The sequence below is a fragment of the Diceros bicornis genome, chromosome 35 (genome assembly GCF_020826845.1).
Source record: "Diceros bicornis minor isolate mBicDic1 chromosome 35, mDicBic1.mat.cur, whole genome shotgun sequence".
NCBI classification, from domain to species: domain Eukaryota; kingdom Metazoa; phylum Chordata; class Mammalia; order Perissodactyla; family Rhinocerotidae; genus Diceros; species Diceros bicornis.
The window spans coordinates 1,304,148-1,327,441 of NC_080774.1; the positions used below are offsets into that span (position 1 = coordinate 1,304,148).

The 23,294-nt window shown below is 42.1% G+C and overlaps 1 protein-coding gene across 5 annotated transcripts in view; it reads right to left on the minus strand.

The window, feature by feature from the left end:
• SFSWAP (splicing factor SWAP) overlaps positions 1–23,294 on the minus strand; it is an 82,866-nt gene that overhangs the window by 58,411 nt on the left and 1,161 nt on the right. For 4 of the 5 annotated variants that reach the window (XM_058531219.1, XM_058531217.1, XM_058531216.1 and 1 more), the window contains exons 2-7: positions 21,212–21,381; positions 20,497–20,628; positions 16,118–16,203; positions 10,089–10,314; positions 8,736–8,848; positions 7,622–7,757 (exon numbers count right to left, since the gene is read on the minus strand). In XM_058531219.1, coding sequence (XP_058387202.1) covers positions 7,622–7,757; positions 8,736–8,848; positions 10,089–10,314; positions 16,118–16,203; positions 20,497–20,628; positions 21,212–21,381 — 863 coding nt within the window. Of the gene's footprint in view, positions 1–7,621; positions 7,758–8,735; positions 8,849–10,088; positions 10,315–16,117; positions 16,204–20,496; positions 20,629–21,211; positions 21,382–21,777; positions 22,366–23,294 lie in introns of those variants that run through there. The other variant, XM_058531221.1, reaches the window with a different exon arrangement.

Sequence of the window (23,294 nt, forward strand, 5' to 3'; positions counted from 1 at the left end):
ACCGAGACAGAGACTGCCTGACCTGCAAAGCCAAAAACATGTACACATTTACGTATGGACCTTTACAGAAAAAGCCTGCTGACCCCTGCTGTACAGCTTAGAAAACAAACTGAGCTTAGGACCAAAACAATACTGCTGTGGAGCCAGTAAATTTTAAACTGCAAGGAACAGAATAGACGGCTAAAATCAACCCACCAACACAGAAAACAACAGACAGAATCATGCTGAATGCCAAAGAGAAACAGAGATTACAGCAGAAGAGAAAATGACAGACATGGAAGAAAGAGATGGTCCAAAATAAGGACATTGGTATCTTTTAAGCAGAGAAGCCAACAAATGGAACAGAAAAGGTATTCAGAGGTACAACAGAAAATAATTTCCTTGAAATGAGAAGCAAATCTTCGACTGAAAGGGTACACAATATATTCCAGGAAAACAGGAATGTATGCTGATTAAGTCATTAAAATTCAGAGCAAAGAAAGAATTCTTTAAGTGTCCAGGGAGAAAGAGCAAGCCACCTATGGGGTGAGGGTGGGGAAGATGAGGCTGGCTTCTCCCTTTCACAGCCAATATCCAATTCCGGAAAACACTCAGCAATGCTCCTAAGTTCTAGGCAAGGCCGACTAAGTAAATTTTTCTCTGCCAGGTTGCTGTTTATGTCACCAGGCAACAGACAGACATTTTCAAACATGATGGATCTCAGAGAATAGCACCCAGGAGCAATTAATAAAAACCAACAAACTAACAAACCTGCACAACTAGTCGGTGGCAAAAGTCAGCCAACCCCACTTCCCCTGTGGCAGGAAGGAGCATGTTAGATTCTAGTTTACAGAGATCTCAGAGAAAGGAAACACTACCAAAGAATTTTATACCCAGACAAGCTTTCCTTTTCACACAAGAGTTGAAGGCAGGCATTTTTCAAGTATGCAAGAATTCATGAAATTGAACCCTTGTAAAAACTTGTTTATGAAATTCAAAAGACAAAGAGATGAATGAGATAACTCAAACAGTGACACCCCGATGAAAAAACTAATCCATAGAACTGACACTTATCAATGAGAATTATAGTTATAGAACAGAGCATAAATATTACCCATAAACTCTCACAATATAAACATAATATTTCTTTAAAAAATCAGGAGTTAGGGGAAGGGTGAAGGAAAGGAGGTATTTCATGAGCACTTAATTTCCTCTCGTTTCATAGTTAATAACGTCTAAGATAAATATACAGCTTTAAAACAAATCTACCATGCCAACCTCTTTAATGTTCTCCTAATTCTTAGAACTGAATTCTTGAGGCATGGAAGAAACTTTTTTGTTTGCTTTTTTGCTGAGGAAGATCCACCTTGAGTTAACATCTATCACCAATCTTCCTCTATTTTGTATGTGGGTCACCGCCACAGCATGGCTGCCAACGAGTGGTATGGATTCATGCCTGGGAACCAAATCCGGGCTACCAAAGCTGAGCGTGCCAAACTTTACCACTAGGCCATGGGGCCGGCCCCCATGGAAAAAACTTTTATCTGGAGTTCAGCAATTACTTCACTTTGATTTTTGATTGTAGGTTCTTCTGTTAAATTCAAGCAAAATTAAAAAGCTTATTTCCACTTTAACACAAATATTTCTATCTAAACATCCATATCGTTGCATAAAGATCATCTCTGTATTCTACGGATATGAGCTTTTTTTCCCTCTTTATCTACCACAGTTATCTCAGTTTTTTCCATTGTGTCAATGATGTTCACCTAATGTTAAAAACGGCTATTTAAGTCATTTTTAAAAGGGTTTGGAAGGTAAGTAAAGCACTGCAAGGTCATGATGTTGCAGGAAAAAAAAAGAGAAAATGGCAAAAACAACAGCAAAACAATATTAAAAAACTGGGATGGAAGCAAGAAAATAGCTAGTCTAGCCACATGATACAGTTTAATTTCACTTAAGCTATTTATAGAATGAAACATTTAACAAAACTGAGTTGGCATTTTCTTTTTAAAAAACTGCATGCTATAATAGTGGGCAGTATTTCAGTATTATTACTTCCTGCACAATTCATTTTATTTATTATACTCTTCTGCAAGAATTTATAGCTCAATAGCGGAAGAGACCTAAATAACAGATAAGAAAGAGCATGAAAAACAGTTCACTGTCAGGGTAACAAATGAAAGACATTGTTAGTTTTACATATCTATATTTAAGAAGCTTCTAAAAAAATTCTTTAAAATAGAAGCTTTTCTTCCTAGGCTGCCAAAATCTAGGAAAATCTCTGCTCAGTAGAAAGTAAATAACAAGGAATGACTGAGGACATCCTAAGGTGATTATTAAACACTAAGTAATATAAAAAGCCGGAGAAGCTCCGAGACTCCACCCAGCGGGCCCCCGCAGGGAGGCACCCCGCCTGTGAGGGAAAAAGCTGTTACAGGGACTGCTTCAGCCTCAACAGCACACACCGAGATTGCATATTAAAATCACAGAACTGCAAAGAATTAACTCAGGGTACTAGTTTATAGTTTCGCAATAAGCGTCACGTAGACGCGTATTTTCTTCTGCGAAGGCAAGTCGTGGAACAAAAAGCTCAAGCAGCACAAGTACACGGGGAGGAGTCACTGCTCTCGCCCTGCGCCTTGCTCCCGCAAGTCCTCTGAGTGCACCACGGTTACCAGCGTCTTCCCCGTCCCCTTAGCAAGGCTGACACAAAAGCACAGCCATTTCCCTCTGCTTCTGAATTTGACACAAACGGCCTCATACCAAACCCACTCTTCTGCACCTCGCCTTTCCCTCATGTGGTGACACGTCCTGGGCAGCGCCCCGAGAACACACGTGCCTCTGGCTCCCTCTTGTTAGCTCCAGTACCCACCGGGAGCGTGCACTAACGCTTACTCCATCAGTCCTCCGCTGAAGGACAGCGGGCATCTCAGTCTTTCGCTATTACTAAAAACCTTACTTAGGGGTCGGCCCGGTGGCGTAGCAGTTAAGTGTGTGTACTCTGCTTCAGCAGCACGGGGTTCGCAGGATCGGATCCCGGGCACCAACCAACGCACCGCTTGGTTGGTCAAGCCATGCTGTGGCAGCGTCCCATATAAAGTAGAGGAAGATGGGCACGGATGTTAGCCCAGCGCCAATTCTCCTCACCAAAAAGAGGAGGATTGGCAACGGATGTTAGCTCAGGGCTAATCTTATTTTCCTCACCAAAAAAAAAAAAAAAGAAAAAAAGAAATCCTGGGTCAAACGCATGTACATTTTGGATTCTGATCTACACTGCCAGCTTGCCCTCCACAATGGGGTACAAATCAGTAATATGTGAGTGCCTGTCAACTTTCTCCTTTGCTTATGTGACAGCTGAAATGTGGCATGTCATTGTTTCATCTGTATTTCTTTTATTTAACCTCTAAAATTATTAAGAAATTCAAACTTGTATATATGAAATAACATTTTCAACAGCCCAGAAACTGTGATTTATCCTGAAAGACTTATAATTCCAAAGAGGTCTTGTGTGTCCGCCAGTGCCTGCCCTTCTATGGGAATACAGAGCCTCATATTCTTAATACACTGGCTGCAGGCTGGTTTAAACGAAACACTGGATTTCATCTTCTCTGGAGGTTAGCTTCTCAAGCCAGCAGATACAATGCCATCTGAGTGGGTAGCAAGGGTAAACCTTAAACGAAAAGTATGGCCATTTTTACCTTTGTCAATTATTCCCACTGCAGTTCACTTTTCTACTGGACTATTAGGGTTTTTTTCCTATTTGACTGTAAAAGCTATTTGTATGTTAGACAGCTTTTTCCGCTTTCTCAACAGTTTTACTTTTTCAATTAGCTGAATATAATGTCTGTTGGCTTAAAATAGATGATTCTTTATCCATTAAAGTATCCTTACTTTCCTGAGAATTTTCACATCTGGCACTTAGATCTGGAAGTGATTTTGCTGTCGGATAAGGCGAGGCTCTAACGTGATCCGTTTTCCAAACAGCCTTTTCCCGACACCACTCTCTCCCTGCGACAGCCCTCCTGCTAGTCTTCCCGTCTCCTTTTCCAGGCCCTTATGCTCACTCTCCCCCTGAAGACTTTCCGGGTTTGTGTTGGGTCAGGGCAGGGCGGCTCCTCCTCCAGAGAAGCTGGGCCTTTTCGATTTTACCAGCTGAGTTTTTCTCTTAAACTATGTTTTCCAGTTAAACTTACTATAATTATGCATTTAATTAAAATTTCTGCAAATAGATGAAATTTGAGTGGAAAAAAAAGAACTACTGTTTCTATGAAAACGAAACTGAATCCTTTGGAAAGAGAGGATAAAAGGGTGATTGCTTAAAGAAATCTGTTGTGGAACGAGAGGAGGGAGAAGTGACTGTCGAGCCTTGAAGTAACGGAAGGTAAGCCGAGAGCTCTGCTCTCAGGGCCTGGTGCTCCCCTCACTTCACAGAATCCAGACTGCGGGCGAGAAGCTCTGCACGAGGTGCAGCTCTGGTGAGGACGCCCTGTCAAAGGCAAGGCCGTGGCCCCACATCAAAAGACGGGCCAATAGCACACGTTCATGTTTCAAGTTAAAAGACGTTTCAGGCCTCAACGTACCATTTTTAGACATGTCCTCATCACATATTTTTTAAAAGTCACCAATTATTTAAGCCCTGAGACATCTTCTACTATAACATCTCACTTTATTATCTCCCTTTATTGCGCTTCTCTTTCAAATTCTTCATATTCTTGCTCGCTATTTTTTTGGGTAACCACAGAATCTAACCACAGCTAAAAACAAGTATCTTGGAGACCTGAGTGTAGGTGTTTACATTTATCTCTGCTAGGTGTTATTCTGGTCTAAATCCAAGTTCTAGCCCATGGCTCTTCCTGGAGACTGGTTCAGTCCACCTAACCACCCAGGCCACCTCTCCCACCCTGTGACTCCTGGATCCTGGACAGGTGTTTGTCATGGTGACTCTAAAGGTCAATGCTCACGGAGGGGGCTCTCAGGAGGAACATCTGTTCTCCACCAGGCACTGCCCCCTTCCCCTCTTCAGAGCCAAGTTTCACAAGAGGTCCGTGCTCAGGTCTCCATTTCTGCACCACCCATTCACTTCCCACCCGGCTGGAGTTCAGCTTTTGTCCTCCACCCTTTAACAAAACTGCTGTCACTTCCGGTAACAATGTGTTCACTGTGAAATTGGAAGGACACTTTAGAGCCCCCTTCTCTAGCCCTAGCAGACCACTGCTGAGCATGGTCTACACGGAGAAGCTGTGCGATACCTCTCTGTCCTGCTGCCCCTCTGCCCACGACCCCTCCTGCATCCACAGTAGAGGCTGCACACGGGTGGGCACCTATGAGCAGCACCTGGCTTGCCAATGTTTTGTTGGACTGCCTTGTAATTTTACAAATTATGAATTCATTGCTGACGTTTATAAACTGTCATTCTGGATTTCCTGCTTCTCTGGAAAATCTGGAACTTGGTCCCTGCCCTCTTGCATGGCCACAATCCATTCCAATCAGCCATGGGTTCTGTCAGCACTGACTCCTCCATCTCCTCTGGGCTAGAGAGGTTAGATATTAAGGCTGGCCCTCAAAACCTAAACACCGGGCACCACCCCCAAACACCCTGTCCTACACGTGCCTGTAACTCTCGCACCGTGTGAAGGAGAAGATAGATGTCACAATAACTATTTTATTGAGGGGAAGAGTGCTGGAGCACTTCCTGTTGGGGGTCATGGGTCAGGCAGGGAACCAAGACATCACACCTATGGGCTGGATCACAGGGAACCAGGACGCACACTTGTGGACTGGCCCGCAGGGTATGCACAGAGCAAGCCTGGGATTGTCCCGTGGGCAGAGGCTGTCATGGCTCATGTTGGCCTCTGGGGCCCCTGGTGGGCCGTAGGAGGGACTGAAGTCAACGGGGCTCCAGGAGCCCTGCAGGGAGCTCCCTGGAACCTGCCCACCCCTCTGAGCCTCCACACTGCCATTGCTCTGCACAGGCCATCGTCATCCAGCAGACCATGGGATCTTGCAGTAAAACCACATGTCACAGAGCAGCCACTCTCAGCCTGCTCTACCCTCGGCTTGGTCCCGGCTGCTGTCCCAGCCCTGTAGGGTTTGCAGACATGACACACCATTATTGACCTCAGTATTCAATTGTACATTCACTAGCGAGAGGCAGAGTGAACCACCCCCAATGTCATGGTCACCTTACCCCTGAACTTCTATTCCTTTCCTACACAACAAAGTTTAAGAGCTTTAGGAATCTAGCAGATGTGCATGGATACTGCATTTAACTTACAGAAATTCAGACAGGTTTGAAAAAGGAAAGCAAGGAAGCTGGAGAGACGTTCCACCCGGTGAACTCAGATCCTGGACTGACGTAAGATGGGAGCAGAATCTCCTGGTCACTCCTGACTCCTGACTCATCTTCGTGGGTGTCTTCACGAAGATCCCCAACGAGTACGAGTACGGGCGTCAGGAGTGATTTACAGAATGCATCAGGGCTAACTGCCTATTTATGACGTTTAGGACGGGGGGTGGGGGGTGGGGGGGGGCCCTAACTACCCAGAGGCAACTGCGTGACACCAGACCTGCTCTTTGATTTGCACATCTAGAGAAATTAGATTTGACTTGATTTAATCGTTTAAAGAAATTACCTAAGTTCTTTAAGAGGTTTTTTTTAGGACACACGCAGAAGTTCACTCAAGTAATTGATTTTTAAAGTCTAGAAATGTTAATTTAGCACATCGAAATTATATATAATTGCACACTAGTGCTAGAAGGGAAGTGCAAAAGAACACTATTCACATTTTTAACAAAAGCTTGGTCCCAAATAATGAGAAGCTTACATTTTAAAAGAAAATTAAACTCAGGCTGATTTTCCAATCTCTAACTGAAAGTGACAAGCTTTACAGATGGATTCATTATATCAGATTTCCATGTGAAGTAGGCTGAACAGATAAATTCCTGTGGCTTTGCTAAAGGTTCTTCTCTCATTCAATATTTAACCTCTGAATAAAATAATTTAAAAAAGACCTGATAATGAGACCAAGGTCAAATACTTTCAAATGATTTCTTGAATAGAACTTCAAAATGTGCCTTCCATTAATAATCTTTAAGTAATTAAAAAGACAAAAGACTAGCAATCAGCGAGAGTAAACAGCAACTGTAACTAATTCTGAGATGCATATTATACACTGTCTTAAGAAAGCAACCATGGCAGACAACACTGCATGTCCACCAGTGTCCACTCTCCCCAGTCCTCTTAACAGAAGTTTGATTTTGGTTAGGGCAGCAGTGATGGGAAGACCACGTGACATGGTCCTGCTCCACGAGTTACAGGAAGTCGCCAGGCATGGCTTTTGGGGAGGTCTCTGAAGAGGGCAGAGTCGTCCAGCACCTGCTTTCTGCTGTTGCCCTTCCTCCTGGTCCTGCTGAAATGCAGAGCTGGTGCTGGAGGTGGAGCAGCTATCTTGCCAACATTAAGTGAGATGCAAAAGGATGAGGCCACACACTAAGGAAGGCTAAACAGGAAGACCCAAGGCCCCGGGCTCCTCATGGCACCACTACCAGACCCGCACCGCCTGCCTCCACACCTCTTGCGATACCCTGCTGGTTAAGCCCTGCAGCTGGCTGCAGGCTGGGAGGCGCACAGCGAGGTACTCACAGTCAGTGGTGTATTCCACCTGGGAGGGCTGCACAGCTGTGCCATCTGCTGTGGGTGGGGTGGGGGCGGGACTGTCAGCCTGGGCTTTACGGACCAGCGCCGCAAGGGGGTGATCCGGGTCCACCACCTTCAAAGGCTGCAGACAGAGACAATGCACGGTCACACTATCTGCTGTATTCTGAGACACGCAGAACACTTCTGTGGCAAAAAGGCTCAGGTCAACTTTAGAACACAGTGTCCACACATCAGGAAAACCTCAGAGCATGCACGCATGCACGTGCACACACGTGTGCGCACACAGGCAGGTCCTAACTAATTGTGGCCGAGTGCTCTAGCTAGTTCTGAGCTCCAGAGGAACTGGGTAAACGGATGGCTTCAATTATCCTAATAACCATGAAGGAAAGGAAGGAGAGATGATCAAGACTAGACTGCTACTGATAAAAATGTGAGCATCCAAATTCACTCAAAACTTGAAACTGTGTCCTTCCTTAAAGCAGCTTCTGATTTTTAATCACCAACAGCTTTTGAAGTCCAATCAATCAACAATCATTCCCTCAAAGGATCAGCCACACTGCATGACTGCTGAAATGATATGCTTAAGTCTAAGGGACTCCGTTTTTTATATCACAAATGGCGCAATGAGTGGTGTGAATTAACCACATGACAATGCTGAGTGACTCCCTTATAGGAAGGATAAGGGGAACATGAGAAGAAAAACGTTTGTGCTTTTAAGCAACATATTACGCTACCTGTGAAGGTAATAGATAATTTCAAACAGCACCGGACACCTGTAAAATCTAATCCTATTATATTGAAATCTGCATGACAAAACAATTTCCAAGTCTTAACTGACATTCTCCTTATTCTAAATATCCCAAATGGCATAATTATAATAAAATGAAAATAATATGCTCATGAATTTTATAAAATGAGAACACATAAGAAATAAGGAAGCAAATCCTTTGCACCAAGCTAAAAACAAAAATGCAAACTATACTTCAATGATGATATAAGATACAGCTATTACACAGAAGAAATGCTTAATAACTCTTCTGCAATTAAGCTGGCTGTCTTGTCACGGCATAGAAACACAGCTCAATAACGAGATAAACACCTTCATCAGCTCCTCCAGGCGGTTACACTTCTTGGAAGCAAAGAGAGACGGGTGCAGGTAACTCCCGTCTTCCTCATCATCGTCATCTTCATTGTCAGAGCTGACCCCTGACTCTGAAAGTGAAAGCACATTTCACGATTTTGGTGTATAGGGAGAGACAAGACACAAATAAGTTGTGTAAAAGCCAAGAAGCAGACAAAGACAGAGCTACATGTAGTCGTTTCTTGGTTATCTGTCCAAAAAGACCTTTGGAAAATCTTCCCTGTCATGTTGTCACGAAAGGAGCATGATTTGCCCCCCTGACAACATCCCCCCAAGAGTTCCCTAGGCTGGAGGCATTGTAGAGTTTAATTTTTATAAAAAGGCAAAAATCTGGGACTGGCCCTGTGGCGTAGTGGTTAAGTGCACGTGCTCCGCTGCTGGCGGCCCAGGTTTGGATCCCGGGAGTGCACCGACACACTGCTTGTCAGGCTGTGCTGTGGCGGTGTCCCACATAAAGCGGAGGAAGATCAGCACGGATATTAGCTTGGGGCCAGTCTTCCTCAGCAAAAAGAGAAGGATTGGCAGAAGATGTTAGCTCAGGGCTGATCTTCCTCACACACACACAAAAAAAGGCAAAAATTTTACTGATTATGAACAGTAAAACAACAGCAAAAGATATTTTTAAAAACTGCAACAAACAATCACGGAGATGATGTGATCTACAACTCATGTTTCAACCGAAGAGAAAAAAATTCAATGGCAGACTATACATACAGAGAAACTGTTGTCTCTGAATGTTATTCAAAACAGTTAACTGGCCTTTGTAGCAAGCATTCCTAATTTAGATGCTGTCATAAAAACAATAGCTTAAGGTAGAGATGAGTAAAGAGTAAAAAGAAGACAGAGTAAAAGTGGCTATTTCATGTCTGTGGACATGTATGATTCAACCCCAGAGCCTAAGCGCTAGTGCAAGGGTACTGTTGCAATAACCCATATAACCCACGGAGCACGAGTCACTGTTTTCTCTACGAAATGTGAAATAGCCAAAATAAGAGGAAACATCTCCCCCTAGATGATTATGTTCTGAGAGCACCATATTTCATTACATTTCACCCATCTATAAAAACATTAATTAAGAATCTAACATATTTTCAAGACTTATCAAGAAGAGCCTTACACTGTACTATGGTGCACCAGCAGGTTTAATGATCCTGCCTTAGTGGCAGGATTTCACAAACATTCTGGAAGTTCTAAAGTGCAGATTTCAACCATGCATCTATAAGAATGACTGTCTTTATACTTTCCCAGCGTTACCACCCCGCCCCCGCCCCAAGCCCAGAGTCTAAACAGGACAGAGACAGTGTCACATACTCTTTTTCTCCTCGTTTTTGTTTTCTGCCAGTACCGTGTATCGTCCTTCTTTCATAGCTTTCTGGATGAATTTGTAGTAGGGGTTGAGGTAGTGATCAAAGCGTAGAAAGTCAAACTGAGAGTTTCGGGCCTGCTTAGCTTTCAGCATGATTTCAAACTGTGCTCCCTGTTTGCACACGAAATTGGCTGTGCGCTCAATGATAGCATGCATTTTGGCTGTTGGTGGCTATGAGAAAACACACACATTCACGTTTTCAATTTTTCCACACGACTTAAAACATAGAAATAACGCTGGTTTTATGGTCGATTATAAGAAATAAGAGACATTTCAAGGGGCAGAGCCGAGTTTGCATAGACTCTAGCCCTGTCCCTGGTTACACGACAACTCAGTCTATTTCTGAATTTCACAGCATTTTGTGGGTAGGACTCACCTACCAAGGCAGGTCATTCCAGCTTTATACTGAACTGACGGAAGGCAATCTTTTTTGCATCAAATCAACATATTTCCATATAACAGGGGTCCTTAACCTGGGTTCTGTGTTAGGATTCAGGGGGTTGTGAATCGTTGGAAGTTGTATGCAAATTTTGCACATATACATGTATTTTTCTAGGCAGAGGGGCACACGTTTCAACAAGTTTCTCAAGGATCTAAGAATCAGTCCTCTTTCCTTTTTCTTAGCTGGGAAAACAGCCCTTTCAAACATCCGAAGAAAGCCTCATGCTCATGCCAAGTCTTTCCTTCTGTACCCAAGCTCTTCCTCACCACATTCTTCCTTCCTATTCCCCAGAAGACACGGCTCGTGGCTCCAGTTCATCGACATTCCCATTGAAAATAGAGTCCCAGACAGAAGCCCATCGGTGTGGTCTGGCCAGGAGGGTCTCACCCTGTCACTGGGTGAGTCATCCTGCTGCCTTGTTTACTACTGGGAATCAAACCCTGCCTCTTCCCGAATGTGCTACTGATCATGCGCTTAGCACCTCCTCCCCACAATGGAACTGTCAGACCCACAACTAGAAGCCACACATCTAAAATGCTTTTAATATCAATGAAGAGATTCACACTAGGAAGTTACACGCAAATAAAGTGGGAAATTATTTTCATTAAAAATGGGCGCTTAAGAATTCAAGATGCTTACTGTAATTTCAGGGCCGCATCCTTCGTAAAATAAACACCTTAATTCTCAAATTTAATTCCTGAACTAATAACGTCCTTCACACTTAAACAGGATAAATGTCTACAATTAACGTTATTTACTGATCCCAAAATAAACTACATTGCATGTTAAAGGCCCACTGTGCACCAAAGTATGGATCCTGATGCAGTTTCACTGGCTTTGGCTAAATAGGAACATTAACTTTTGAAATACTGTATTCCATATACACGTCAATTATTAATGATCATTTCAGAATAATGATCTATAAAGGAAAATATAATTTTCCCCCTCAGTAGAGGCATTCTCTGTTGACCAAACCAACCTGTTGTCTAAAACTTCTTAAAAGTAGGCCCACTTACGATATAATATTATGGCTATAGTGGTTAAAAAGTACTAATGATTATAGAAAAACAAAGCACCTTATTAACATCCTTCAAGATCTCCTACCAGAGCAAGCAAGTGGATATGAGATAAATTAAAAATGCTTGGTTTGGAAAAAGTCATTCTTTTTTTTTTTTGTGAGGAAGATCAGCCCTGAGCTAACATCCATGCCAATCCTCCTCTTTTTGCTGAGGAAGACCAGCCCTGAGCTAACATCTATTGCCAATCCTCCTCCTTTTTTTGCCCCCTTTTTCTCCCCAAGGCCCCAGCAGATAGTTGCATGTCATAGTTGCACATCTTTCTAGTTGCTGTATGTGGGACGCCGCCCAGCATGGCCGGACAAGCAGTGCGTCGGTGCACGCCCAGGATCCGAACCTGGGCCACCAGTAGCGGAGTGTGCGCACTTAACTGCTAAGCCATGGGGCCGGCCCCCCAAAAAGTCATTCTTTGCTCTCTTTAGCGTGTAAGTTTTAGAAAAATCCTTTTCTACTGAAGAATATCTTGATTATTGCTACTATAAAATGGGATCTTAAGGATATAGCCAATATATAAATATGATGTGATACAAAGAATGACTGATAAAGGGAAAAATGCTTTCCTAATTTAAATCCAATGAGAAAGCCTTTTAAGAAAGTGACTGAGCCCAAGAAGGCGGCTAACACCTCCCTGCTCCTCCAAAATCCAATTAACACGGCTCTAAAAACTCCAGAGTAGGCACTGGGAAATGGGAGAATAGTACGTGCAGGTCAGAAAACCCACACTGTGTGAGGTTTCCTTAAAGCTTTGGAAAATGCTGGAGCTCAGATCCCTGGAGTCGGGGAACAGGACAGGGCGGTCTGGGATGGGAGGTGGGGTGAATGAGCGAGGAACCCCAGGAGCAGCTACAGGCCCTTTCCTCTCCTATGATCAGGGGAGAAAAATTAAATACCTACTTCACTCAGAGCCCAAAGTAATTTTCAGATCCAGTCACAATACAATTGTAAAAACAAAACTATAGAAGTAATAGCAGGAAATATAGGAAAGCAGTTTTAACAGGGGGGGGGAAGGTCTTTTGAAACAAGATTCAAAATCCTGAAGCCATAAAGGAATGTAGTGACTCCACAAAAATTCGAGAGCAAATCATGTTTCTTTTTCCTTCCCCCTCCCACACCCTGTGGCAATATAGCACCTGAATTTTTGGTAAAAATAATGCTCTAATCAGAAAGACATTCAATGAAGCTTAACTTCAGTGGCTCAGAGCTCTGGAGCAGCAACTTGGCTGGAAATGCAGCCTTGGCCCTTACATGTCTAACTGGGGGCAGCTGCTCTGAACGGCTCTGAACCTCAGCGTCTCTCATCTGGAAATGAGACAACCACCGTATCTACTTCACAGAGGTACTGGTATTGTGAGGACTCAGTGAGAATACGAGTAAAGCACTTTGCACAGCACCTGGGACATGGTATACATTCAACAGATGGTTATCATATGTTGTTATTACTCTAACGGATGGAAATGTTGCACGTGATGGCAATTATATACTGAATTCTCCCCTTCTTCCTTTTGTGTTCAAATGAGCACATTTCCCTTAGAAATGCATTCTAACAGGGGTCTATTGAGCGGCAGCACTTTTGGCCTCACGGCTGACCCGACTGAAGCTGGAGGTGTTACAGAACAGGCAGGTCCACGCGACCCGTGCACCTGCAGACATTATCTGTGGAAACAACGTCTGGGCTCAGGACTCAACCTGTGGTGTCTCAGGTGGGAGAGAGAGACACTCTCTACCTCCCCAGCAGTGCTCCAGATGTGTGCCAGGTGTGGGGGACACTAACACACCACAACACAACACAACCAGGACAGAGCAGAGTACACCCAGAAACGGGCCCAGGTGTGTGTAGAACTCAGAATTTTGTGTGAAGAGTAACGAGCAGTGAGAAATTCTGGCGCTCTGGAAGGCACATGGTGGTGTCTCCTCAAGACTGGCACCTCCAGTGGTGTCCTCCTCGATAAACCCCAGCCCTCCCTCCTGGGTCCGTGTGTGCTGGGCCTCCAGACTCGAGCCCCTAGGGTGACCTCACAGCTTTATTTTAGCTTCTCGTAGTGACTCTTATGTGTATATTTTTGTGTTTCATGGGAAGTAAGGACTTATTTTTTCCCCAAGTCTATAACCTAGCATCATTTGTCCTGACATTGAGTTTTCGGTCCTCTGCTCCTTCCCCAGGGACCTGAATGCCCATCTTGGTCACCTCCTGAGCTCTACACATACCTGGGCCCGTTTCTGGGTGTACTCTGCTCTGTCCTGGTTGTGTTGTGTTGTGTTAGTGTCCCCCATCTCTTAGGGTCTAATCCAAAAGCCTAGTTTAAAAACCGAGAATTCTGGAAAGCACCTGCTCTCTTTACCGAGAGCCCCACCTGCCACGGCCAGCAGTCAGAGCAACTCCTGCCCACTAAAGGCAGCAACTGTCCATCTGACACAAGCCAGCAACCTCAGCATTTAGTCACCCAAAAGGAACGGATAATGCAAATACTTTTGTCTTCTACATTTTCTCCACTAACATGGACATCATAATGTATACTTTATACTACGAATTACTGCCTCCAAATCACAACAATTACGAAGAATGAAATACTGACACTAGCATAAAGGAAAAGAAAGGGCACAGCAGCGACCTAATAAGCACTCACATATGGTTTCTACATAAATAAAACTATTTCCTACCTCAGAGATCGTTTTATATACTATTGTAGGACACTCTTCAACATTAAGAGAGCAAATCACTATACACTAGGGCTTACTTTGCTCTCCAATGGGTAGCGAGTATTTTTAGGTCTGGCAGACCATTAAACAGCTTAGTGATGCTTACTTTGGCTGAGACTATAAGCCATTAAATATTTTAATGGAAAATAAACAAGGCAACAAAATATTATACCTCTATATTTGTATTTGCATAAAATTTAAAAATAATATTTCATATCAAAAATGAATAAAATTCCATATAGTCAACCTTAAATAAGAGTTTTTAGCATTAAATATAGGTAAGGGAGCAACTCATTTATAACGGGTCTCCCATGTAGAATAAATAGCATATTCTAGATCAAGTAGGAATACAATATATAACAATATGTAGAAAATATTTTAATACAAGTCTTAGGATGTCAAATCTTCAGTTACATTTTCAGTTCAAACTATAGTAAACTGATTAGTGGTGGAAACAGGGGTAAGCAAATATAGGTAGTAATTCCACTCAGCAAAATCCACAGAAATTTTTACCCATGTTTGTAAGAAAAAAGAGAAAGAGAAGGAGAGGCCATGTAAATGAGTGAGTGAAGGAAGGAACAGGGCAGAGGCAGGAACTGACAGGGCTGTTTTGATATCTCCTGTCGTCACATAAACATGAAGGACAGGAACCATCAAATCCAGGCTGAGCTGGACCAAGGTGGAAGCAAGTGAGGGTGGGGAGAGCACAAGAGACTCTTTCTGCCGGCAGTCTTCAGCATCCGCAGTATAGCCAGTGATTCAGCATGCAGGACACAAGCAAGAGTCTGGAATACCTGCTTCCATGGTGCTTGCCACCCAGTCAGGAAAATGCCAAAGAAAAAACTATACACATTGAGCACAAATATCCCTCCCAAGTATGTACATGCAACAAATGTACTTTAAACATCCCTAATAAACACAGAAAACGCCCATAAAGCATGGTGACTCCTGATGGTGTAATAGTTAACACCAGGGGTTTGAGTCCCTGCCTGCCATTTATGAGCCAAATTCTTCACTTGTCTCCATCTGTGATGTGGAGAGAGAAACAGCAGCTACCTTAGGGGTTATTAGCATTAAATGATACGTAGAAAGCCCTCAATGAGGCCTGTTATAATTTAACTTCACAGCATGTAGCTGAAATGGTGAGGTGGGATCAATGTGAATTAGAGACTCAGCTCTGCCGCTAACCAGTGGCCAAGCACTTAGACCAGGAGGAGTCCCACCCAGGCTTTCCCCATGGGTGCAAGGGCCGCCTGGAGATGCCACAGGCCCTAATCAAGACAGAGAGGAAAAGTGGGTGGAGAGGTGAGTGCCAAGCACATGTAAGGTAAAGATACACATCCTAAGTGCCCACCAAAACCACCCTAGAAAAGCCAGAGCAAAGCCACTCTCCTGAAAGCCAGGCGGCCTGGAGCAGGACTGCTTTTATGTCCCAATGTGGCTGATGGCCTACACACCACGAGTTCTGACTCAGTCTCCCCGCACTGGTTAACTGGGGATTCAACCCTATGATTTCTGAGAGAGAGCCAGCTCCTCCAGTCCCTGGTGCTCTAGTCTAGTGATTTTGCTATAATTCCTCCCTTATTCTTTAGAGGAAAACAGGCGGGGGGTGATTTTCTCTCCATTAATTCAGAAATAATTTTAAAGCATTATACACTTTTATACAGCAGTTATGATTACGATTGGGCTGTCACACAAGTAGCACCTCGTAATACACAGTGATATGACTGACAGCATTGTGAAGTAGAAACACACATACCAGCTCCACGTCAGGCGGTACATTCAGTCCTAAAGGGGCAATGAAAGGTTCCTCATTTTCCTCTAAATTTTCAGCCTCATTTTTTTCTGTATAAAAAGAAAATATAACACTTCAGAACAATGGCCAGGAAAGCCGGCACCCGCCAACAGTGCACAACCATGCGGGGAGCAGTGACTGGCATCAGCTGGTTCTTTAACTCTCCATCCATCATTATCTCTAGGAACACTTTCCAGTTCGCTGTTCTATTCCACCACGTGTAAGTACAATCACTTTACCAAATCCCAGAGGTAGGGTGGTGCGGCGGAGGAACGTGCACCTAGGGCAGATCGTAGCTAGGTCTGGGACCCCGGGCAAGTGCCTCCCCTGCTCCCTGTCTCAGTTTCCTCCTCCCACAAATGCAGCAGCAGCATCTACTCCCAGGGCCGCGAGGTGAGGTTTCGGCGAGACGACGCACGTGAGCGTCCCCACCACTACACTCCGCACTTAGCAGTTCTCCTCCTTCCCAGCCTCTCTGATCTGCGTGTGTGTTTAATTGGTATAGCTGAGATCTCCCTCCACAGGATCTCTGTGGATTCCCCAGTGTAGGGATAGCACAAAGCATAACTCAATTCCATGATAACTGATTTTCACCTTCGAACTGTAAAACCCTTGAGCATAGCTGCCAAGACGTTTCCACCCAAGCAAACTACCTCTCTTTCAGAAATAATTAGATGTATTTTTCCCATTTCCACTTATTCACGAACGATTCATTTCACAAACATTTGTCTACTATGTGTTAGACAAGGCACTACACATCACACCTTTCTGAATTCTAAGGTATCTATATATCCCCCAGTCACTCAGATGATCACCAATTAAAAAGGATATAGTGAAATGTACAAAAACAGTAGAAAATTTATAAAAGCCAACATTTTGAAGGATTTCAACATCTACATAAGTTTTTGTTTCAAAAAAGACATTAAATAAACAAACATTAAATCTTCATCAAAATAAATGTTTCCATCGTACACAATGAAGTCTCTTGAAGAGACGAACAATTTCAAAGGTCTCCTATCAAACCTGATTCTTTTGTGAAGCCACAGGAATTTTAAACAGGTTTCATCATACATAAAAACCTGGGTATTGTAGTTTGATAAGATACAGGTTGATTATAAATTCCTATTAAGTAAGAGTTACTTAACAGAGTCCCACCTGTTTCTGCTAAGCACCCCTGTTCTCTCCTAAGAACCAGAGATTTACTATGGCCTGCAAACTCCCTGTAGTCAGCAACCCCGTTGTTCAGCTCCAGTAACCAAATGGCACAGTGAAACTGGAAGATATTAGAAATGGTGGTTTGCAACACGTGAGTAGCAACTTAAAATCTCTTTGGGAATGAGGGCAAAGGAGTATGTATGAAAGCACAACTTCTACTGTATCTCCCTAAAACAAGTGATGGAAACTTTGTTCAAACAGCCTTTCCTTAGAAGTTGTTCACAAAAGTAAAGGCCTTTGAATCGAAAGTGCTGTTTGGAACAGGTGGGTCACATGGATTGGCTGTTCCTACACATATCTTTATATGCAGAAAAACGGCTTTAGTAGCACAAAACAAAAACCAATTATCGCAATACTAAATCAGATTCAAATAAATTCCAATAACATTTTCTTGTTTAAAAAAACGGATGTGTAGGGGCCGACCCGGTAGCGTTGTGGTTAAGTTTTCCTGCTCTGCTTCAGTGGCCCAGGGTTTGCAGGAAAGAATCCCGGGCGAGGACCCACACACTGCTTATCAAGCCATGCTGTGGCAGCATCCCACATACAAAACAGAGGAAGATGGGCACAGATGTTAGCTCAGGGCCAATCTTCCTCACTAAAAAGAGGAAGACTGGCAAGAGATGTTAGCTCAGGGCCACTCTTCCTCACCAAAAAAAAAAAAAAAAAAAGACACGTGTCATGATGAAAAATTATGAAAATCTAAAAGATATGAACCAGGCTGAAAACAGCATGCTACAAAAAGGAAGAGAGGAGTTAAGTTACACAGAAATAAAGGTGCCATTAAAGCGATTCTGGTTGATATCACAAGATTTTAAAATATTTGAAAATGCCTGGAAAATACATCAATTTTGAAAATCAAGGAATATTTAGACATGTTGATGACTCAGGAAAACAAAAATAAAATTATTATAGTTTTAAATTTTAAGATAATGCACCACTAAAGTAAAATTTGGTTATTAGTGGTATTGGGTACCAAACTGAATTCTACTAAATGTGTGTGTATATAGGTATACAAGCGTGTGTGTGTGTGTGTGGGGGGGATATATATCGTATTCATTTATATATATGGCATTTTATTTATATTAGCGTAAGTTAAACAAAGTCAAGCTGTATATTTTATATGAACCCAACTTCCATTAAAAAAATTAATCAGCATATAAAGCAACGTTCTGAGAATGTGATTACAGAAAGAAAAAACATTATAAAATACTAAAGAGAACTTTTTGTTAAGAGAAAGCATACTAAAACTTGGAAGAGAAACTAAGCGACACTGAAGTTCTTAAAATTCAGTAATCGTAACCAAGTTTAGTATCATTTAGCCCAATAATTAAACTGAGACAACAGTCCAACACCTAGAACAGGGGTTGGCAACCTCTTTCTGTAAAATGCTTGACAGTAAATATTTCTGGCTCTTCAGACCACATGGTCTCTGCCTCAACTCCTTAACTGCCGCTGAAGGGCAAAAGCTGCACAGACAATGTATAAACAAAGGAGCATGGCTGTGTTCCTACAAAATGTTACGAAAACACGCCAATTGGGCCTTGGGTCATAGCTTGCTGATTCCTAATCCAGAATGTCAAGAAATTACCATCATGGATTTTTCCAAAGATAGTCACTTGATCTTGCAAAGACATGTGGCCTTTATAAATTTCAATTCTGCCCTTGTGAAATGTTGACAGAGTACATTCCTTCCTTTGGATCAAAACACTACGTATTTAATGCAGATACAATGTATATGGTTTACAGATGACATAACAAAATCTGAACTATCCAGAACCCTAAAATGGATAACTTACTCTGGATAAAGGAATAAGTCTTTATTTCTTAGACCTGCAAGAACATTTCCATGTGTCTTAACTTCTGAGGTACGGTTAGGTCCAAAAGTCAATGCAAAAGGTGTTAAATACCTTAATGGGGCTTTTAACTCAAACACAGTTAAAATTACATTTGAAAAGTCTCTCTAGAAGCTGACAGAACAGAGCATCGCAGCGGTGATTCTTCTGCCCATAAAGTAATGAGGATGACAGGAAGGGCAACAAGGCAAGTGTCTGTAAGAGTTTTTGCCCCTATATCTTATTGTTTTGCTAAGATCATGCCCCTTGGTGAAGGGGACAGGAGAACCCTAGGGCAGCTGCACCATGCAGGGCAGACAGCATTCTGTACTAACATTAAGCTGCTATAATTACTTCATACTTGTTAGGAGGTTTGTTACTTACAGAGAAACCAATTAAATCCCAAATGACAGATTCAGTTAGCTCTAAAATTAAATCCCTGTATGTGATTCCAGTTTATTATTCTAAACATTTGAATGGCTTTCTCAAGTTAAATTTCTCCTTCTCTTTAAACAGAATATCCTGAATATAGTGATCCATCCTTAATGTTTCAGGCTCGTGTTATCATTATTGATAATTAATGACTGATCATTATGCAGGGCTGTAATAATGGTGCTCTCAGGATTTACCAAAATGACGAAGGATATTTGTTCCTGTACTACATGAGTCCAGATTTTTAGTAGCACTATTTTTTTATATTCAAAGTTCCCAGAGTTAATCCAGAAAAGCATAAATTTAAAACCTTTAATTTAATGTAAATATTATTTTAAAACACTGTGGTAAGTATATGTCCTAGGGCTTACCAAACCTAAGCAGGATGTCTGTGCTGTTTTCTGTTTAGTAATCACTGACTCTATAGGTGTCCCTCCACTGGACGTCTGTCATTACTTCAGCCATGGAGGGATATGAAGCAACAGGTTAGCATGCGGCCAGTTAATGCCTATCCTTGCAATGCCCCAAGAACAAATCACTTCGGATATCAATGCATATGTTATCAATCTAGAAACAAAGAATCTGGAGTGAGTAATTTCCTGTTACCTGAATCAAAGAGAAATAAATGAAAAGGCAACTGGATCCAATGCAGATAATGAAAGTCTGAATTCACTCTCTATCTCCATTAACAATTCGTTTTCTAGCTTTCAGTTGTTCTGCCCGAAGGAATATCAGTAATGTTCTCTCTCCGTGTCACAGTGGTGTTATAATTACTTAGCATCCGTAACTGTGTTCTGAAGACTTTACCATCACACATGTAGTATACTGCCCAACAATACCACCTCAGGCAGTGCCCCCTCTCACCTCTCTGTTTAGAAGGCTCCTCTTCCTCGGTTGGTTCTGACGGGTCATAATAATCACTACCATAAGTGAATCCCACTGCATTATAGCTTCCGTCTTCTGCTAGTGCTTCACTCAATCGCTTGTATTCTTCCTCTTGAATAAAAATGAGAATTTTATCAATAAAACTGGAAATTTACTGAGAAAAAAATTTTATATATTTCTAAAGTTGTAGCTATCAGTAAAGCATACAACACACTTCTTTCAACCTCTCTTTGAGGCAAAAATGCTTTTAAAAATTCACACTTCACATCTATCAATATGTACTTTTGCCAGTACATGTTTACCACAGATAGCAGAACACACGTCTTTTGTGGACAATTTCTTCCTGCTGAGAAATTTGGGGATTAAGAACTGTTTTAAAGATTGTTAAGGCAAAGACAAGAACATCAATTTTAGTTTATACGATACTGTTAAAGAAGAACAGTTAAAGAGTTTGGTTTTTGTTTTTTCAAATCCCAGTCTGCCCTCAAAAGCTGGGAAAATTCTTTGTGGCTCTATATATAAACTATCCTGAGGTCCTCTCAGAACGCAAAGACTCCTGTTTTTCCACTCCACTGGGTACTGTCAAGATAATATCAGAAAGAGTGAGTATAAAAAAATGAATGGGAGTAAATTTTTAAATACTTAAAAAATTTTAAAAAGTTTGTTGCTTAAGTAAGTTTTTCTTGAGCAGTACCTTGCCTTGCCTCCTCCTCAAGCAAGTCCGTATGCAAGGCTAAATACCTCTCTTCATCACACAGGGCATCTATTCGTGCCTCCTCTTCAGAGAGCTGGTAATCTCTGTTCCATGTGGAATACTCAGCATCGTACTCAGAAAGGTCATGCAGGTGACCGCGCCCATCATATCTGTAATATGAACACGCTGGTCAATGGAAAGAAATTAATATCTAGGTTGGTGCCTGTGTGATGTTTTATATAGATACTTACCAATTAAAATAAAGAAATAAAAATATTAAAACAAACATAAAAACGCTTCTCAGATTTATACCGAATTTGGCTAATCATCTCTCATCTACTTTTAAACTCAAGTTATCTTAACAAAGTCAATTCCTTTCTATAATATGATCAAACTTACAATTAAAGGTAAACAATCCTTTAATAGCATAAATGGTATCCACTTCACTGGTAATTCTTACCATTCATGGTTTGGTCAACCATTCAATGCCATTTGCAAAAAAAAATTTTTTTTCTGAAAAGTCAAATATCATAGTTTACATTCACACAAACCAAATACATAAATACCTATCCGTAAGAACCAAACGGTCGAAATTTCCTCGCTTCTTTCTGCTAGTCCCGAACTCTCAGGAGAGATCTTCACCAAAGAAACTTGCGTCCATTGGAGGTAAAATCTTGGCTAGGCTCGCCCCCTAGCCACTTGGCTGAGGAAATAAGTGCTGGGTTATGTGATAGAGAGACACACATACATAGGAACAGTGACATATACATGCAGTTTAAGGAGGTTCACTGGAAACAGAGCAAAACTATTAGAAGACGCAGTATAAATATTTTCTTCTGAACTTTCTACCCCCAGGAAACAATACACATGAAGACACATCCATGTCTACTTGCATGGATCAATAGGTACTTTAGCCAGATTAAGAATAAAAAGAGCACTTTCTGCTATGCTTTTAACATCAAAGATTCAACGAAGATGCTGTCAATGTGCAACCGTCAGATAATAAATGAGTGAGTTAGCAAATTTTACTTACAACACTCAGATTCAGAGTTGCAAAAACAAATGTAGAGAGACAAACAAAAGTCTGCCTAATCTTTTAATGCTGACTTTTGTAACGAGGAACGAAAGATACCAAAAAAAAAAAAAAAAAAAAAGACATTTACAAAAAAAAAAAAGCCAAAAATTCCAGGGTAGCCAAGTTATTGCATTTTATTAAATTTCAAAATTAATTTTACTTTGATGTAAACCTCCTTAACTTACAAATGTAGATCATTATTTAAAAATATTACACATATACATGTGTAGCGTTTGCTCCCCAATAGTTTTGGAAGACCTAACTCAAATCAGGTACAGAATGATATGGAAAACTGTATAAAGAGCTCAGACTTCACTGCTCACTGAACTTTAATAATAAATATCACAAGTAAGACTTTGGAAAAGCAAGCTCCCTGATAATTCACGCAACACCATTCAACAGGAACCATGGTTTAAAGGCACAGCACGTTTGAGCAGCGAGTGGAGCCATCAGATCCAGGCCTGATCTGGCAACCCTCCCCTCACAAGTCCTTGCTGTCTAGGTCTAACTCCAAAGACAAACATCAGGAGTGGAAAAAGGCCTATTTGGTCATCAATGTGTCCATTGTGGCCAGCACAGAGGTCATCCCTACAGTCATGTTCCAGAGCTTTGTAGAATCCAGTTTTAATTGTCTCAAACGATGGGCTTCCTTCTCTCGGAGAGACTATTCCACAGTTTAATGGCTGGTCACCGTTAGCTTTTCAGTCCCGGGCCCCAGAAGTGGAGTTGCCAAACTGGCAAAAACCCAAACCAATTAACAACAAAAAAACTCCGAGGAGGAGAAGGAAAGGGGGCCTGAAAACATGGGAGGGGAGGGGAGCAAACAACCTACATCATGTAATGCCATCCTTTTCAAATCAAACGTCTTGAGCAATCCCAATCCCGGGACCCCTCCGTTACCTAAAGCAAGTCTGATTTGAAAAGAACCACGTCTGCACCCCGGTTCCACCCTTCAGTTTTAAGCGGTCGTGAAACCAGCCCTAAGAACACGGTCCCTAACAGCAAGGC